At 31.5% G+C, this 16,234-nt stretch overlaps 2 protein-coding genes and 1 long non-coding RNA gene across 4 annotated transcripts; 2 read left to right on the forward strand and 1 right to left on the reverse strand.

Annotated features, from left to right (window-relative positions):
* Positions 1–871: 871 nt before the first annotated feature.
* Positions 872–1,429, forward strand: LOC142612308 (pectinesterase inhibitor 7-like). Its single transcript, XM_075784417.1, has one exon. It carries the CDS (start codon positions 872–874, stop codon positions 1,427–1,429), a length of 558 nt encoding a protein of 185 aa, XP_075640532.1.
* A 4,508-nt stretch (positions 1,430–5,937) lies between these two features.
* LOC142612309 (putative pectinesterase/pectinesterase inhibitor 20) lies at positions 5,938–8,694 on the reverse strand. The gene is made up of 2 exons (XM_075784418.1): positions 7,689–8,694; positions 5,938–6,644 (listed from the first exon to the last, which is right to left on the reverse strand). Exons 1-2 carry the CDS (start codon positions 8,692–8,694, stop codon positions 5,938–5,940), a joined length of 1,713 nt encoding a protein of 570 aa, XP_075640533.1.
* A 4,863-nt stretch (positions 8,695–13,557) lies between these two features.
* On the forward strand, positions 13,558–16,103 carry LOC142611766 (uncharacterized). Of its 2 annotated transcripts, XR_012840115.1 has the most exons (3): positions 13,558–14,008; positions 14,857–14,922; positions 15,660–16,103. It is a non-coding gene; the product is annotated as an uncharacterized LOC142611766 (long non-coding RNA). The 2 variants fall into 2 exon arrangements; XR_012840114.1 differs by having other exon boundaries at positions 14,857–16,103.
* Positions 16,104–16,234: the final 131 nt, after the last annotated feature.

A 16,234-nucleotide genomic window follows, 5' to 3' on the forward strand; every position in this document is an offset into this window, starting at 1 on the left:
TTTTGTCTTATCTTTCGAAGGAGCCTTTCACGTCACGGGCCTATCCAATATTCATTGGGCTTTCTACGGGATTGCTCCCCTTTGAGGGCTTTCTACAGAAGCCTTCCTTTTGCAGGGCTTAGTGATGGCATCTTCGGCCTTTTCCATGCTTTACTTTTTGATTGCTCTTAGGGATGGGCTTGAACCTTTTTAACAAAATTATAAAATCTTGTTCCATTTTACACTTTAGACAATTTCCTAAATTGCCAAGGGGAATAGCGGGCTCCCGTTGCAGGAATGTGGGTGCTGTATAGGTAGGGGCCGTAGGGTAGGCCCATGGGCTCAAGTTGCGTTAGGATAGTCGGCGAAATTAGATAACACATCTGGCTTATTAATCAAAGGCTTTGTATTCGGTTTGGTGTTTTTTTTTTTGGGTGCAAAAAGGCGCCGAACACAAGATGCACCTTAATTGTATCTGATTTATTTTTTTGTTATGAGAACTCAGCAACTTCCATTTATTTTTTTGGTTTTTGTTTGTTTGTTGGTTTGGTTTTTTGAGAAACAAACCAGTTCTATTTACTGGTTCAACCATTAATATAATTCCCGACCTTAATTATGCATGATACCTGCTCCTAAACTTATGGTCAAGAACTAAATTTAGTTCAAACCGTGTTTTAAATTACGTCGTTACAAACCAACCTCATTGTGAGGCTAAGCGCATCTCTCCATTCCAAAACAAATTAACCACCAAGCATTCATATAATTGGTTCACAATCACAAGCACCTCTAAAACTCTCCCTTCAACAACAAAAAGTGAGCACAAACAAAAAGAAAAACTACAGAGAGAGAGAGAGAGAGAGAGAGAGAGAGAGAAAAGAAGAAGAAAGAAAGAATGAAGCCCATTACAACCTTTTTCTTTGTCCTTACACTGTGCCTCTTAATTGTGCTGCCACAAGAGATTGCTGCAAATCAAGAGGGTGTGGTCACCGAGCAAATTAAGCAAGCTTGTGAACACACAGCTCACAAGTCTCTGTGTCTCTCGACCCTATCGTCTGACCCAAGTAGCCAACAAGCCGCCAACCTAACAATCCTGGCTCAGGTTGCACTCTCTATCGCATCCCAAAATGCCTCAGACACCACTGACTTGGTTAAGACGTTGGTAAATGACCAGAGTTTAGAGCCTAGTGTTCAGCAAGCCCTAGCTGACTGCTTGGACCATTATCTTGACGCAGCTGAACAGCTTGATGATTCGCTTGCTGCTTTGACTGTGGGTGCCCATGAAGATCTCAAAACTTGGGTGCATGTAGCCATTGATGATGCTGGTCTATGTGACGCAGGGTTCAAGGGACTCAAGGAAAACGTGATGTTTCATAGGAACAAAGTCTTTCACCAGTTATGCCAGAATGCCTTAGCCATCGCCGAGGTCTCGCTCTCAGCAGCTGGAAAGTGAATTTTCATCACGTAGTCTCTCAATTGGTGCTCAATGCTTTTACTTTTTGTCCCTAGGAGCTCGTTTCTATATTATGTTTTCTTTACTTAACATTGTTCTGTTATTATGTTATATTGTGATTGACTGATTGAAGTAATCATGGGTTTGCCTGTCATATTTTACGTGTTGGGACTTTCAATTACGTTGTAACAAGAAGATATTGTGGTATTATGTACGAGTTTTTAAATGCCATATCTCACTAGGGTTAGTTTAAGATTTTCAAAATTTTCATGCAATAATAGCCCCACATTCAAACAAATAAAAGTCCACGCCCATAAAAAGAACACAACGATTTGACAAGAAGCCTACATCGATGGATAATCATTACATAAGAAAATTTCAATATAAACAAGAAGATTGCAATAATGGCACAAAATCTCGGAAAAAAAAAAAAAATCTAAAACCTAAATATACCTATGCATAGGTGTATCTCCCTCATAAAAATGGGTGATCGGTTTTGATATGAAATCATTTATACTAAACTTAATGACCCCAATTTTTAGTTTCAATTTTCAAAATTAGAAAGAATTTATTTATTCTTGGTCCTAAAAAATGTGATGTTTCCTAGTTTCTAGCAATTAACCTAAGATAAGCTCAATACTGTTTTAGGATTAAGGTGATAGCTTTAAATGAATTTTTTATATATATAAATATCAGTTAAATAATATTTAGTTAATGTTTCATATTATAACTTTTATTTTATTTTGAATCACTTATTCTTACTTACTATGACTAATTGTAATTTTTTAATATATTTTTTGGATAAATGTTAAGATTACTACAAATTTTACTACAAAAAAACTTATAAATTGATGTGACAATAATTGAGATTAATGTCACTTCAACAAGATATATAATAGATGAATATTTGAATTACTTTTTATGATTGATAGCAAATCAATTTATGTGGTGAAATTTGTAATATTTCTAACATTACTCATTTACTTAAACTTTGTTAAAATAGTTGAGAAAAAAATGTACAATTTAAATATTCTGGAGAAATCCAACGGGGCTTACTACATTTAGAAATAGTAAAAGCTAACAATAGATGGATAAAGTTACCAATTTACAAGAATCTTCTCTAACTCACTTTGTGACGATTTATAAGACTATTTATATGTATATTATTTAAACAAATCAAATAACTCATTAAAAAAATATTATGTGACTAAAAATACATACAAATGGTTTCTCAATTCACCACATAATAGGTTTGAGGAAGATAACTCAAATCGATTTATGGATAGACTTTTTCCATATTAAATACCCTTTAAATTGAAATTTGTTCTAAAAAAAGGAAAATGTTTGACTCTAAACATTTGTCCTATCATATGCATTGTACATGACTTACTTAATTTGTTGAGTAATTGAGTCGTGAGCATTGTATATGAAATGAATTAATGTCATTTTCTTATTGTTGGTTGGGCTCTAAACATATTTGATCTAAACTTTGTCTCTTAAAAATTGATTGTAGTAAAAAAGAAAAACTCAATCTTAAATAATGCTATTCACTTCAACCCTCATTAACCAGACTATTTTAATTTTAAATAAAAAACACTTATTGTCCCACACATTTGAGAGCCACCATTCTCTATATATTAGGGGTCCTTGACCATGGAGTAAGTGACTTAGGCACAAACTGAAAAATCGTGGGGTTACCAGCATAAATTTGCATTTCTACTCTTCCCTTCCTAACATAGAAGACGATGTCATTCAGCATATGTCATCAAAGTGATGCGATCAAGTATCATAATATAATTATATGATTAATTTAAAAATCTTGCATATTTTGTTGCGGATCTTCGTTGGTGATTTACATGTGGGCATATCGCGGTCTAAATGGATCGTGTTTCCCTCTTTCTGTGTGTAAGTTTGGCAAGTCCATTATAAAAAGCCAACCTTTTAGGCTTTTCGTTCATTTTGATCAGTTCCATACCAATCTTTGTTTTCCTCTCCTTTTCTGAACTACTTTTTCTATATATAAAAAGAGCCCATCCTTGTTTGGTTTATTCAACTCATGCTGTACTGGCCTTTTTCTTTTTTCTTTTTTTGGTAACAATTTCAGTTCAATTTTTATCTTTTTTAATTTTTTTTTTATAGACATATGAATTGTTAGTTATCCGGTTTATATACAATAAGTTAGTAATACAACAAATTATTATAATATTTTCACAATTATTGAGGTGTTAATTTCATATAGATCAAAATAAAATATCATATTAGAACTAACCGTAACTAAAAATAAAAGTATTATGAAAAAAGAAATGATACACCCACAACATTTTTCACAACACTTTCATAACAAATCATAAATGGTAAATTATTATTTGTTCTAATTTAAAATTATCAATGAAATTACTTTTTTTGCTCACCAATAACAATCTGTAACAATTTACTAATTATGATTTGTTGTGGATATAGCATTTCTCTTATGGAAATGTTAAGACATCTTATTGTTGTTGTATTATTTTCACAATTGCTGAACTATCAATTCTTTTCCAGTAAAAAAAAAAAAAAAAATTATAAAGGTATTATAAAAGTGATGTACCATTCTTTTGTGTTTCTAGAAAAGTTTTTTTGGTTTAGTCAACTTTGTTGAGCTAAAATTTATTATTTCACATATGGTTTTCTTAGGTTGAGTTTTTGTATTTTTTTTTTTAATCTTTTTGAACCATTTTAAACAAAAACACATAGTTTTACACTAAAAAAATTTAAAAACTTAGAATAAAAACACTTTTCATCCTTAACATTTAGGGTAGTTCACAATTCCTCCTTGAACTTTAAAATAAAGCAATTTTCCCTATAATATTTTGGAAAAGTGCAAACATATCATATTGTTATTATCTCAATTAAATCCTAATGAAAGCTTATGATTCTTAAAATATTCCATTATATAATGTCTAAAATACTTCCACCAAATTTTAACATCCCAAAGATTTTCTTAACGTGTTTTAAGTTTTAGATAATAGTAATGCTTAGAAAGTTGGAATTGTGATATAAGATGTTTTATTTATTAACTAGAGAATATTGAATTTATAGGTTTAATTATCGAAACATATAATTTATCTAATGGAAAATTCAATGACACATGCCTTTGGTTATCCCTTTTTTTTTTTTTTCCTTTTCTTTTCTTTGCCTAAAATGGGTGTTCATTTAAAAACTAAGCAAGCTAAATATTGGACATAGACTCATGTAGAATGATAGAGAAGAAAATATACTCATGTAGAATAATAAAAAAGAAAGTATAAATGACAAAATTTTCATTGTGTATGGGTCAAGATATTTGATAAAGAGTTTCAATTGTAATATATAACATCATTCATTAGCAAAACTTAGTTGCTTATTATTGAAAGATGATGATATTCGTTATTATTTGTAAAAGCTTTTAGTGAGTGTATATTGTTTTTAGCAAATAAGTATAAATAAATTTATAGTAAAATAGATATTTATATGTTAAATAGCTACCCTCACATTGTATGTAATCAAAAATTTTATATTAATGAGATTAATTTTGTATGACAAACATTTTTTTTATGTATATAGCTTAATACTTCTTCAAATATAACAAGCAAGTAATTTCAAAAACAGTACTCCAACCATGAATAACCCAAATGAGTTTTGTTGATAAAGAGAGTTGCAAATGACTTTAACTCTTCCTCAATGAAAGATACCGACTATATATTTTATTGTTAGAAAGATGAACTGGCAATCCTGAATTAATAGGAAATGTTTTCATCTTGAACTAAAGCCAAAATTCTGATCACATATTTAATATATAAATTTACGGTTGTTAACTTGTTATGATTTCTCCATTTAAAAAAAAAATGTTAACTCTAAATTTTCACTTGATCAACTTCAACCTCTATTTGGCTAATTATATAAGCAGCATCTGATATATATTATATATTAACACCAAGAAGGGCCACTTTGAACCGTCTATCTTCGCTGATTCAATGTCTGAGATGGCCACCCTGAGCAAGAATAAGTAGCAATAATGATTCTCCAAAAAAAAAGTAGCAATAAGGTATAGAAAATTGGTTCTAGCAAAAAAGCTCAGGAACTTGTCAATTTCCAAACTGTGTATTTCACACAAATTTATTTCTTGATTTGAAGGTTAGGGGCCCAGTGCCATTTCTATAGATTTCTTGTGTTAATTTCTTAGGTTATGGAAAGGACTTATAATTGGTTTTCACTTGAGAGTTGTGATGTTCATGTCTCTAAGTCAGTCATCTAATTCACTGATAGCAGTCTCCGTTGGTTTTAGTCTTTCTCAGTGGAATATAAAAAAGTGACTATTCTTCGATCTTGATTGAAAATAATTGACATTCTTGTATTAAGTGTGCAATACAGTTGATCGTCAATGGGCCATTACATGCCTTATCATACTACAAAAGCAATGATCGACAAAAAGAAAAAGAAAAAAAGAAGATGAATATATGAAAGAACAAACAGCTTGCTATAGCCTATACCTAAGAACCTTCTCGAATTAGGCCACCATTGTAAGGTACTCCTGTCTGAGGCAACCAATCATCAGCCAGCAAGAAGTTAGCCGCAGTGAACTTAGCAGCATCCCCAGCATTATCAATCACATGGTATGTAGGCCAAGTCACTCTGTTTGTAGTGATTGATCCAGGTCCCGTGTTATGATACTCGGCATAATACAATGTGCTTAGTGCGAAATCTCCACTCCAAGCAATCCAACCAGCAGGGTTTATCAAACTATCCATGAAAGTTTCCATGTAAATTGTCCTAGAGTAAGTCTTCCATGGCCTTCCTAGGTATGTCTGAACATCACTATTGCTCGAAGCCAAATCATCGGCAGCTCTAATAGCACAATTTTGAATTGAGATACCTGACTTTTGATTTGGTTGAGTACGACCTTGTGCTGTGATGACATTGTATTGTCCACTCATTGGCAATCGTGGGTATATGTTACAATTTTGGAAAATAGCCGCAGCATTGCCAAATATGAAATCTACGGTGCCATATATGTCACACTCTCTATAGAATTGCCTCTGAGAATATGTATATAAGGTGTCTTGGTAGCCTTCAAAGCTGCAACGATAAAATGTAGACATATCAGCCCCATTTCGAACTGCCACTGCTTGGTGCTTAATTGCCCCGGCAGTATTACGGAAAGTTATGTTCACTGCAACAAACCCGTCTGCGACCACAGCTGCAATATAAATATCAAAATTCATTAGATCATGCCTAAGTTGAAAAACTATTTACTATAAAAGTTATCTAATACTTAGTTCTTTTTTTTTTTTTTTCCTGAAACTTTCAAAATAAAATCTTCTCTCTAAGTCAATCAAAATAATTTTATTATTATTATTTTTAATCTTCCTACCCCCATCTCTCCTTTATTTGAAAAGTAATACTTTTATTAATTTATTTGAATTTGATTTAAATAATTTAATTTAAAAATATGTTATTGTTAATATACCAAATAATATTATCTAAGAAGGTTAAATTTTCTTAAGGAAATGTCAGAACTTGTACATTAAATATAACAAGTCTAGTGTTACTGAAAATTTCGTAATTATTAAAATGATTTATTTATTTGGATAAAAATTTGTAGATGGGCTGAGTTTTGTCGAGTAGTGAGTGTAAAAACTTAGCATGACAACAAATGTAAAGCTTGAGCTTGAACCAAAATTATAAATAACGTTTATGCTTGAGCTTGTCAAAAAATCTAAAAGCTTGATAGTGTAATTTGTTAGTCAAGTCAAGTCAAGTTAAGCTCGAACTCAATATCAAAATCAATATTAAGCTTAAACTCATGTTCAATGTCAAGTTTTTGAGTTTGAAATCCAACACAAATACATTATTAAGTCCATTTCAAGCCTATTTGGTTTGGATGAGTAATTGTGACTCTCAACTATTTAGTTTTATTAAGATATAAGTTTAATTGTCAAGTTTATTTCAAATTTATTATCAAACTCATAAACAAGTCCAGACTTAACTTATTTTGTATTGAGTCTTAATGTTTACAAGCCCTTTCATCATAACCATATTTTTTTCCCTTTGCTTGAGTTTGCATATTTCTTAAACCAGTCTAAAAGTAAGTCTCGACTTGTCGTTAACAAATAAAATAAATGACCTATTTATTATCAAACTAAACACGAGTGGTTTATAAACGATTTGATTAACCTATTGAAAATTGTGCCGTTATTTTGACTCTGGCATGTTAGAATTTAAAATGGCAAATATTTCTTACCAAATGTTGCAGAGTTGAAGGTTGTCGAACTGTCCACGAAGCTGCGGCTTCCTGTGATAATTGTCTGATCGATACCATCACCTATCATCATCACGTACATCTTCTTCTCGTTAATGGACACATGCTCTTCGTACACACCAGCCGTGACATAGATCAAAAAGTACCCATCAGTCGGGGCAGAATTGTCTGGAGCTGCAGAAATGGCGTCATTGATGTTGGTGAAGTTTCCACTTCCATCTTGACTCACAGTCACGATGTTAGACACCACAACATTATCAACACCCTGTAACTTAATTAGCTTTCTCCGACTAAGTGACTCATAAATTGCACGTGTCTTGCTTGACATTTTTAACGGTAAGTGTCCGTTTCGAAAACCAAGTTGTTTCTTAGTGGGTTTCCATATTGTGTTTCGCCTTTTCTTAGGCACCCAACTCTTGGTAAAAAGAGCTAAAGAGACACTATATAGTTTAGTATTGTAATTTAAAACAGGATGAGTGTGGCCTTTATTTATTCTCCAAGTAGAAGCTGCGTCTTCTAGGCCATCCAAACAAGTTTGCTCATTTGTTAAAATGGCACTAAGCAAGGTGTGGATGTGCTCAGTTTTTCTTCTAGAAAGAGTTTTACCAGTGCTAACAGTTTGTAAAGTGCTTAAGAGGAAATCCTTGTTGAGTTTAGCTAGTTGTCTGCAATCTTTGAGTGCTTGAATTGCTGATTTTGTTAAGGTGGATTTGCGCTTTAGATTGTTGTCTATCATTCTCAAAAACTTGTGGGATTGAGACAAAGATTTTCGGACTGAATACCTGCAATGGTCATAGACATTGGCAGTTTGGTTAGGGAGCAGTGTTTTGCAATAGTGAGGATGTGGAGTGGACTCGCAAATGGTTTCTGGTGAGACAAGACGGGTTGGATTGCTATTATATAAAGTATCCTCATAAGATGGAGAGGTAAACAAGGCAAGGATAACGAAATATGAAAATGTAAAGAAAGTGAAGAGCTTTGAAGCCATTGGGGTTTCAAAAACAGAGAGAAAGTCCAAAGAATGTGTGGTGTGGAGATGGAATTCACTCAATCCATTAGGCTTAATATATAGGGAAGAGAGGTATAGGTTGATGTATGATAGTAATAAATTCTGTCCTCAACATCTATTCACTCTTTAGTTTTAAAGAATTTCCAATTTCTACGAAAAAAAAAATGAATATGTGAATTCAACGTGCATGATTTTCCCCAAGCGTGTTGATCTTGGGCTTGATGTTAATCAATCGGTTGCCATGGAGCATGGGGCAGCAAGCTGTAATCCAAATTTTATTATATCAAATCTAATTATAATTTTTTTTTAAATCCTCAAATTCGCACTATAAATTCCTCCGTTAAATACATATTATTTAAATCTTTAAATAATATGTATTTAAATATCTATGCTCCTTTAAAGACTCCATTAATTTTAACTGTTTTACAAAGTTATTATTGTTTTTCTCACATGAAAAGAAAGTTATTTTCGCTTTCCTATTAAATTATTCTTAAGGGCAGTTCGTTTTATGTTAGTAACCTAAAAGGCATTTACTTTTTTGGAATAACCTTAAAAGCAAGTCTTAAAATGTGCCCAATATGTGTGTAATGTAGTTCCATAATAAATTATTACAAATGTTATTATAATACATGACTTAAAGGATTATTAAATAATAATAATTAAAACTTCCAAATATATTTTATCGACATTCATCATATAATAATACTTGCATACATGCACATTTTAAAATGTCTCAAATACCGTTTTTACAGAAATAAATAAATACCTTTTAATGTGCACTATTAATAACCTGAGATGATCAATTAAGAGGTGCGTTGTTGTTTTTGTTGTTTTTTTTATTATTTTTTTAAAGTAACCTAAAAGGCAAGATTTTTTTTTTTTTTGAGAAATGCCTAAAAGGCAAGACTTAAATGTGCTGAATTTGTAACTTAGTACCATAATAAATTACAAATGAATAATGCTACAGCCACAGACTATTTTACAAATTTTTTATAAATTATTGATGTGGCAAGTTATTATTATTATTTTTTAGAATACTAAGTATTTTTAACACACACACAAAGAGAGAAGAGAAGGTTTTTTATAGAAATTTACAGTGGTGTATATCGAAAAGGGCCTAACTCTTGGATACACAGCACATATTTTAAATTTCTTTAACTCAAACTCATTTTCCAATGTGGGATTAATCCACTATTTTTTCTTTTGAAAATACTAAGAATTTTTAATACACGCACAGGAAGAGGGGAGAAAGTTTTTTAAAGAAACTTATAGTGGTGTATATCCAAAAGGGCATAATATTTATTATTACAGGGTAAATCATTATTAGTTCTAATATGGATCCACCACTTACATCCAGGGTGGTCGATACCGTACCGATACCGGCCGGTACATACCGTACTGGTCAGTGCATCGGTATCGGTACACTTCTATATTGTACCGGAAAAAATACCGGTCGTACCGGCCATACCGGCTAATTTTGGGTAATACCGGCCGGTACAAAAAAAAACTTTTTATTTATTTATTTAGTTTTGTAATTTTTGGATTTTTGTAAGGGCATAATGGTAACTTATTTATATTAACTTATTAGTATTATTTGTTTTCTTAGTATGCAATGAACAACTAAGCTTTCTATTTTTTATATTGTCTTTTTTTTTTTTTTTTTTCCTTTTAATTGATACTAAAGTCTAAAACTATGAATAATTTGTTTTGAATTGAAGTAATGTTTTATGATAAACTTTTATATTTACTATAATATAAGTGAAATATTATATGTTTATAAACATGGTTCTAGAGATTTTGGTGTGTGTGTGTGTGTGTGTGTGTGTGTCTATATATATATATATATATATATATATATATATATATATATATATATATATATATAAAATAGCGATAAATCCAAAACGGTACACCGGTATTGACCGGTATCCGAAATATATCGTACCGGTGGCCAAACCGGTACAACCTCCAGTACGATATTGACTTTCTTGCTTACATCACATTGATGTTTATCAATGATTATTTGAAAATTACTAAAGCCACATCAGTAGTTTGTAAAAATATTGTAAAATAGTTTGTGTCTATAGTATTACTCATTACAAATTCTACTCATAGTACACGACTTACAAAGATATTTTTTTTTAGGCTAAAATGTAAAGCTCACACTCTAAGTTTATTTATTTTTTTTTTTTTCATTTCAGTCCTTAAAGTTTGGGTTTTGTCATTACAATCTTTTAAGTTTCATTCATTTCCAATTGAGTCCTCCGTTAGTGTTCCGTTAGTTGCTGCCGTCCACTTACCAAAACGACATCGTTTTGAATTTTTTTTTATTTCTTAATTTCAAAAAAACTGAAAAATGTTAATTTAAAAAAAAAACTAAATTACTCAAGGGAACTACGTCGTCCCTAGCCACTAAATGACAAAATAATCCCCACCCCCATTGACAGAAACAAAACTACTCTCAGGATCGGCGCTGCTGGGCATGTTTCACGGTCAAGTTACAAGGCTCAAATTCAAATCACTCATTTTTTGTAATTTTCCCCGTGTTTGCAATTTGGAATTTTATTAATTTTTAGATTACCTTTTACTTGCAAAGTTTAGAATTTCCTTGGAAAATCTTTTAAGATTTGAAATAGAATTGTTGTTTTATGGGACAAGGAAATCGTTGCTCAACTGTACCAAGTTTGATGTCTCAACTTTGTTGCTCTATATCTATGTTTGTTTATTGGTTTTTATGGGATAAGGAAATCATTGAGAGATTCTTCATGCATAATTAATGAGAGCATTTTGGTGTTGGCCGTACACGTTTGTTTCAAAATCCCAAGTGCCAAAGAAGCAAAACTGTTCAAAACCCATAAAATTTCTTAGATATCAATGGGGGTGGGGATTATTTTTGTTATTCAGTGGATTAGGGAACGATGTTGTTTCCTTGAGTAATTTAGTTTCCTTTTTTTTTAATTAACGTTTTTCAGTTTTTTTGAATTTAAGAAATAATAATTAAAAAATCCAATAAGTGGACGGCAACAATGGAACACTAATGGAAGCCTTAATTGAGAATAAATAAAACTTGGAGGACTGAAATGACAAAACCCAAACTTAAAAAACTGAAATGAAAAAAAGTAAAACTTAGAGGGTGATTTTTACATTTTGACCTTTTTTATTTTAAGAAAATTCTAATTACAAAGATCAATTAAAAAGAAAAAAAGAAATTCCAATTAAATATATTTCATTCACATTCACATAATAATACATGGCTGCACATTTAAAAAAATCTGACATCAATTATGTCAATTATCTACAAGTAAATACCTTTTAATATTTAGTTATTATAAATGTTCTATATTATAAATTTTTACTTTAAAGTCACCTAATTTTATTTTTTAATATGACAAATTCACTCTAAGGTTGGATTTCTATAAATCCAGAATTTTTGTTTTTGGAAAAATCCTAGAGCTACAATTACTATAAAAATCTTTACAGAATGACATGACAATAAATTAGACTAGTGCCATTTCAACAAGATAATAAATGAATATTTGAATTATTTCTTGTGATTGATGACACATCAATTTGTAAGACCTAAATATAAATTATTTTTGCCAATAAAAAAAGTTGCAAATAACTTGAAGTCCTCTTCAATGAAAGATACATAATATCTATTTTCTTGTTAGAAATATGAATGGGCAAGCCTAAAACCATATGAAATGTTTGCATCTTCGAACTAAAGCCAAATTGTGACTAGAGGTGTGCGTGGATTGGATTAGGCAGGTAAAGACCAATATTTCTATCCAATCCGCCACTAGTGGGTTAGGAAAATTCCAATCTGCCACCGACCCACCAAAATTTAAACCCGGCATATTGGTTACAAATTTTGGCAGTTTCAATTCGGCGGGTTGGCATTAACAATGTTCTTTAAAAAAAAATCACAAAATACAATTTGTTATTGATTAATCTCAAAATATAACTAATGCATACAAAAAATTAAAGGTAGATTTCATTGAATAGTCTAAATTCGAACACAAATATAGGGTCAATGAAAATGATATATATCATCTCTAACAAAACTTGTCTCCACCAAAAAAAAAAAAAAAATCAGCTACTGCTATACAATTAAGGAAAATTAAATTAACCAACCCAAAATCTTAACATTCCCAAAGTCACATCAATGATTCGAAATAATAACATACCAACATAACAAATAAACTTCAAAATGGTATGCATGTTCTTAAAAATAATTATCACAAACTACAATTAATTACTAAATATAGAGTATATAAATTTTTTTGATATACTATAGAGTACATATATATATACTTACATACAAGGATAACCAACTTTGGTGCCTAAACTAACCGTATTACAAACTATAAGAACCACTAAGAGTATTACAAGTGCACAACAGTATAGCTAACTCTATTATTAGAAATTAAATGACCTCCAGCTTTTCAAAAAGGTTAAGGAAGAAAAAGAAAAAACAACAAGAAATAGAGATGGAGAGGAAGCGGTTGAAGGTGAAGGCAAAATACAGAGTGTAGTATATGGCTGAACCGAGTTTAGGGGTTCAATATTGACTTTTTATATTTTGTTGGCAAAAATTCAAAACTGACCCTTTAACTTTTAGTTTTTTTCATTTCAGTCCTCTAACTTTCAGTTTTATTATTTTAGTCCTCTAACTTTCAACTGTTGTCAATTCGGTATTCTGTTAACCATCTGTTAAGTATCTCCGTTAAATAAGCAAAACGACATCGTTTTGGCTCATTTTTTTTTAAAAATTTGTAATTAAAAGAAATTAAAAAAAACTATTATTAAAAAAAAATTTAGGGGAACAACGTTGTTACCCTTACTTGAAATCAAAACACAAATCATGTAAATTTGCTCACAGCCCTAAACTACGAATTTTGCGGGAAGAAGGGAGAGGGGACGTTTGGGTCGGCAACAGTGATGAGGTGAGACTGAGATTGAGAGAGAGAGAAATAGAAATTTGAGAGAGAAAGCACCCAAAAAAACAAATAGAGAGTAGAGACACGATCCCCTTAGCCCGAGAAAACAAAACCAAAACACGATGACTCACCTGCCCTAACTGAGAAAATTGGGGGAAAAGGAGAGGTCAGGGTCGGCAGGGGAGACCGAGTTTGAGAGAGAGACTGAGATTGAGGTTGAATTTGAGAGAGAGACCAAGATTGAGGCCAAGTTTTTGAGAGAGACTGAGATTGAGGCTGAGTTTGAGAGAGATCGAGATTGAGACCGATTTGAGTGAGGCCGAGTTTGAGAGAGACCGATTTGGAGGCAACAGGTATTCAATCATTGTTCTTATCAGCTTCTAACTAAATATTTTTGTTTTTGTTTTTATACCTAAAAGATCAAGCAACAAGTATATATTTATATTCCAATGTAGCAATACTTTAATTGTGAGCCTCTTCATGTATTAATTCTCTGAATGAACTCGGAATGTACCAATTCTAGACTTTTTAATATTATTATTATCATTTTTTGTTTATTGGGTGGGAATAGATTTAAAATTGTTAGTGTCAAATATGTGTTCATTGAACTATACCTTTTTCATATTTTGAGCTCTGTTCTTATGACCCAATTAACCGAAAAATAGAAGAAAAGAGTTAAATGTTTCCATTTGGGTATTAAAACTTACATTTATAGGAGTATCAATATCTAAAAGTTATCACTGTTTGTTGTTGTTGTGGTTGTTGTGGGGTTTAATGTTTTATGGATTTGAGTAAGTTTTAAATTGTTTATGCTTTGATGGGTATTGAAAATTAGGGATGTTTAGTTTAGAAAATGTTGTCATTTTTGGTGTAAGTTTACTTTACTAATGGTTGGTAGTGGAGAGAATTTTAGGAAGAAAAGAAAAGAAGTGGTTAACAAACAGTAGCACATATCCAAAAGTGGACACGTGTCACCATCTCAATGGGTCTAGAGTCATTGGACACTGGACCCAAATGAAGATACTGTAGAGAAGATGTTGCGGTCTAGTGGGTGTTGTGTGTTAGGCAATGTTAAATCTGGGATCTAGATAGCTGGTACTTCTCTAATAAGACTTTTTTTTTTTAAAGGATCTTATGCTCAAAATTTATCACCACAATTAACCTTTGTTTTATTTCTGGGCTTGTGTTTTCAAATCTGCAGCTTGTTCGATGCCCTGTTCGCGAACTCAATACATGGGATGGTGAGTAGGAAAAAAAGAAGATAAAGGTATCAATTCCCTTGTTGGTTTATTTGGTTCATGAGATTAGTGCCTAAGGGATACTATTAAGAGACATGTGACTACTTAGATAATCTGGTTTTGTTTTTGTGAGTTAATACTTGACTAGCTCAGAGTTTGGGTGGTGGTAACTTATGGCCAGGTTTATAAATGAAAAATCTTCACAGGCTTAGCTACTTTTGCAATGACTCAGTCACTCATAAGCTTGTTTCCTTTTTTAGAATTCTATTCAGTAGAGTGTATTTTTGCTGTTTTATAGCAAAATTAATCCATGAATCCATATTAATGTACTGCCATACTAAATGAGCTGACACACAAGTCTTATTTGCCAATATTGTTGTTAGTTAGGATAACTGAGACATCCTATCATCGACTGATACATGCTATCATTTGATGAATTTTACAACGCAGTAGCCAAATTTTAAGTATTAGTTTACTTAACCCGTAACTAATACTTCCCTGTACCTGGTCATATAAACAATGTGATAGACAACATCTTGGTACAATGTCTAGCAGTCAATCATACAATGGTTATAGTAGTGAGGTACGAGAGTGTAGATGCAAACTTCTAACAATTGTGATCACATCAAAGACTAATAAGAATCTAGGAAGAAAGTTTTGGAGATGACCATATTATAAGGCAAGTAGTTTGTATCCAAGTTGTAATAGTTTTTTTTTTTTAAAAATGTGTTTTGAGTAATATGTTAAGCATAATTGTAATTTGTAGAGGGAGCACAAATGTGATTACTTTGAATGGCTTGATATTGAATTATGTGACAAAGGGCAGGATATTATGAAGGGATTAGTAAGAAAATTTTTGAAGGTATCCCAAGAAAGTCAACATTTGGAAGAAATGAATGAAATGAAAGATTTCATTATTGCAAACACAGAGAAGACAATCAAAAGCCTGGGAGAAGAAAACAATGCAGAAAAATGATATATGACAGAGATGCAAACAACGGAAGAAATCTACTATATGGTGCTATATATGCGTTGTGTGCATATTTTTTATTTCAGTCTTCATACTTGGTGTAGACATGCAAATTAGGTCTGACAAAAGATTGTACTTGCCATAATTTTATAATCTTGTTATGAAGAAATGTTTATGGACATGTGATGGTATAATGTGACTTCTTCCTATATAATGCAATGTTAGTTCTTTTAAAAGAAAGATTTTGTATAGTAAGGACCACATTTATTGTACAATTATTACAGTGTTCAATTAATAAAGATCAAGGGATTATTTTTCTAACTTTTGCATAAGCTCTTTCATAAGATGAAGGGATTTTGGTAATATATCTG

This window comes from Castanea sativa, chromosome 10 (genome assembly GCF_040712315.1).
Source record: "Castanea sativa cultivar Marrone di Chiusa Pesio chromosome 10, ASM4071231v1".
In the NCBI taxonomy this organism is placed as follows: domain Eukaryota; kingdom Viridiplantae; phylum Streptophyta; class Magnoliopsida; order Fagales; family Fagaceae; genus Castanea; species Castanea sativa.

What these genes read in the sequence shown, in the direction of transcription:
- LOC142612308 (XM_075784417.1), top strand. Translation starts at nt 872, where the DNA reads ATGAAGCCCATTACAACCTTTTTCTTTGTCCTTACACTGTGCCTCTTA.
- LOC142612309 (XM_075784418.1), bottom strand. Translation starts at nt 8,694, where the DNA reads ATGGCTTCAAAGCTCTTCACTTTCTTTACATTTTCATATTTCGTTATC. An exon ending in CTTCAACTCTGCAACATTTG is followed by an intron (nt 6,645 to 7,688) that starts GTAAGAAATATT and finishes TTTATATTGCAG; the next exon opens with CTGTGGTCGCAGACGGGTTT.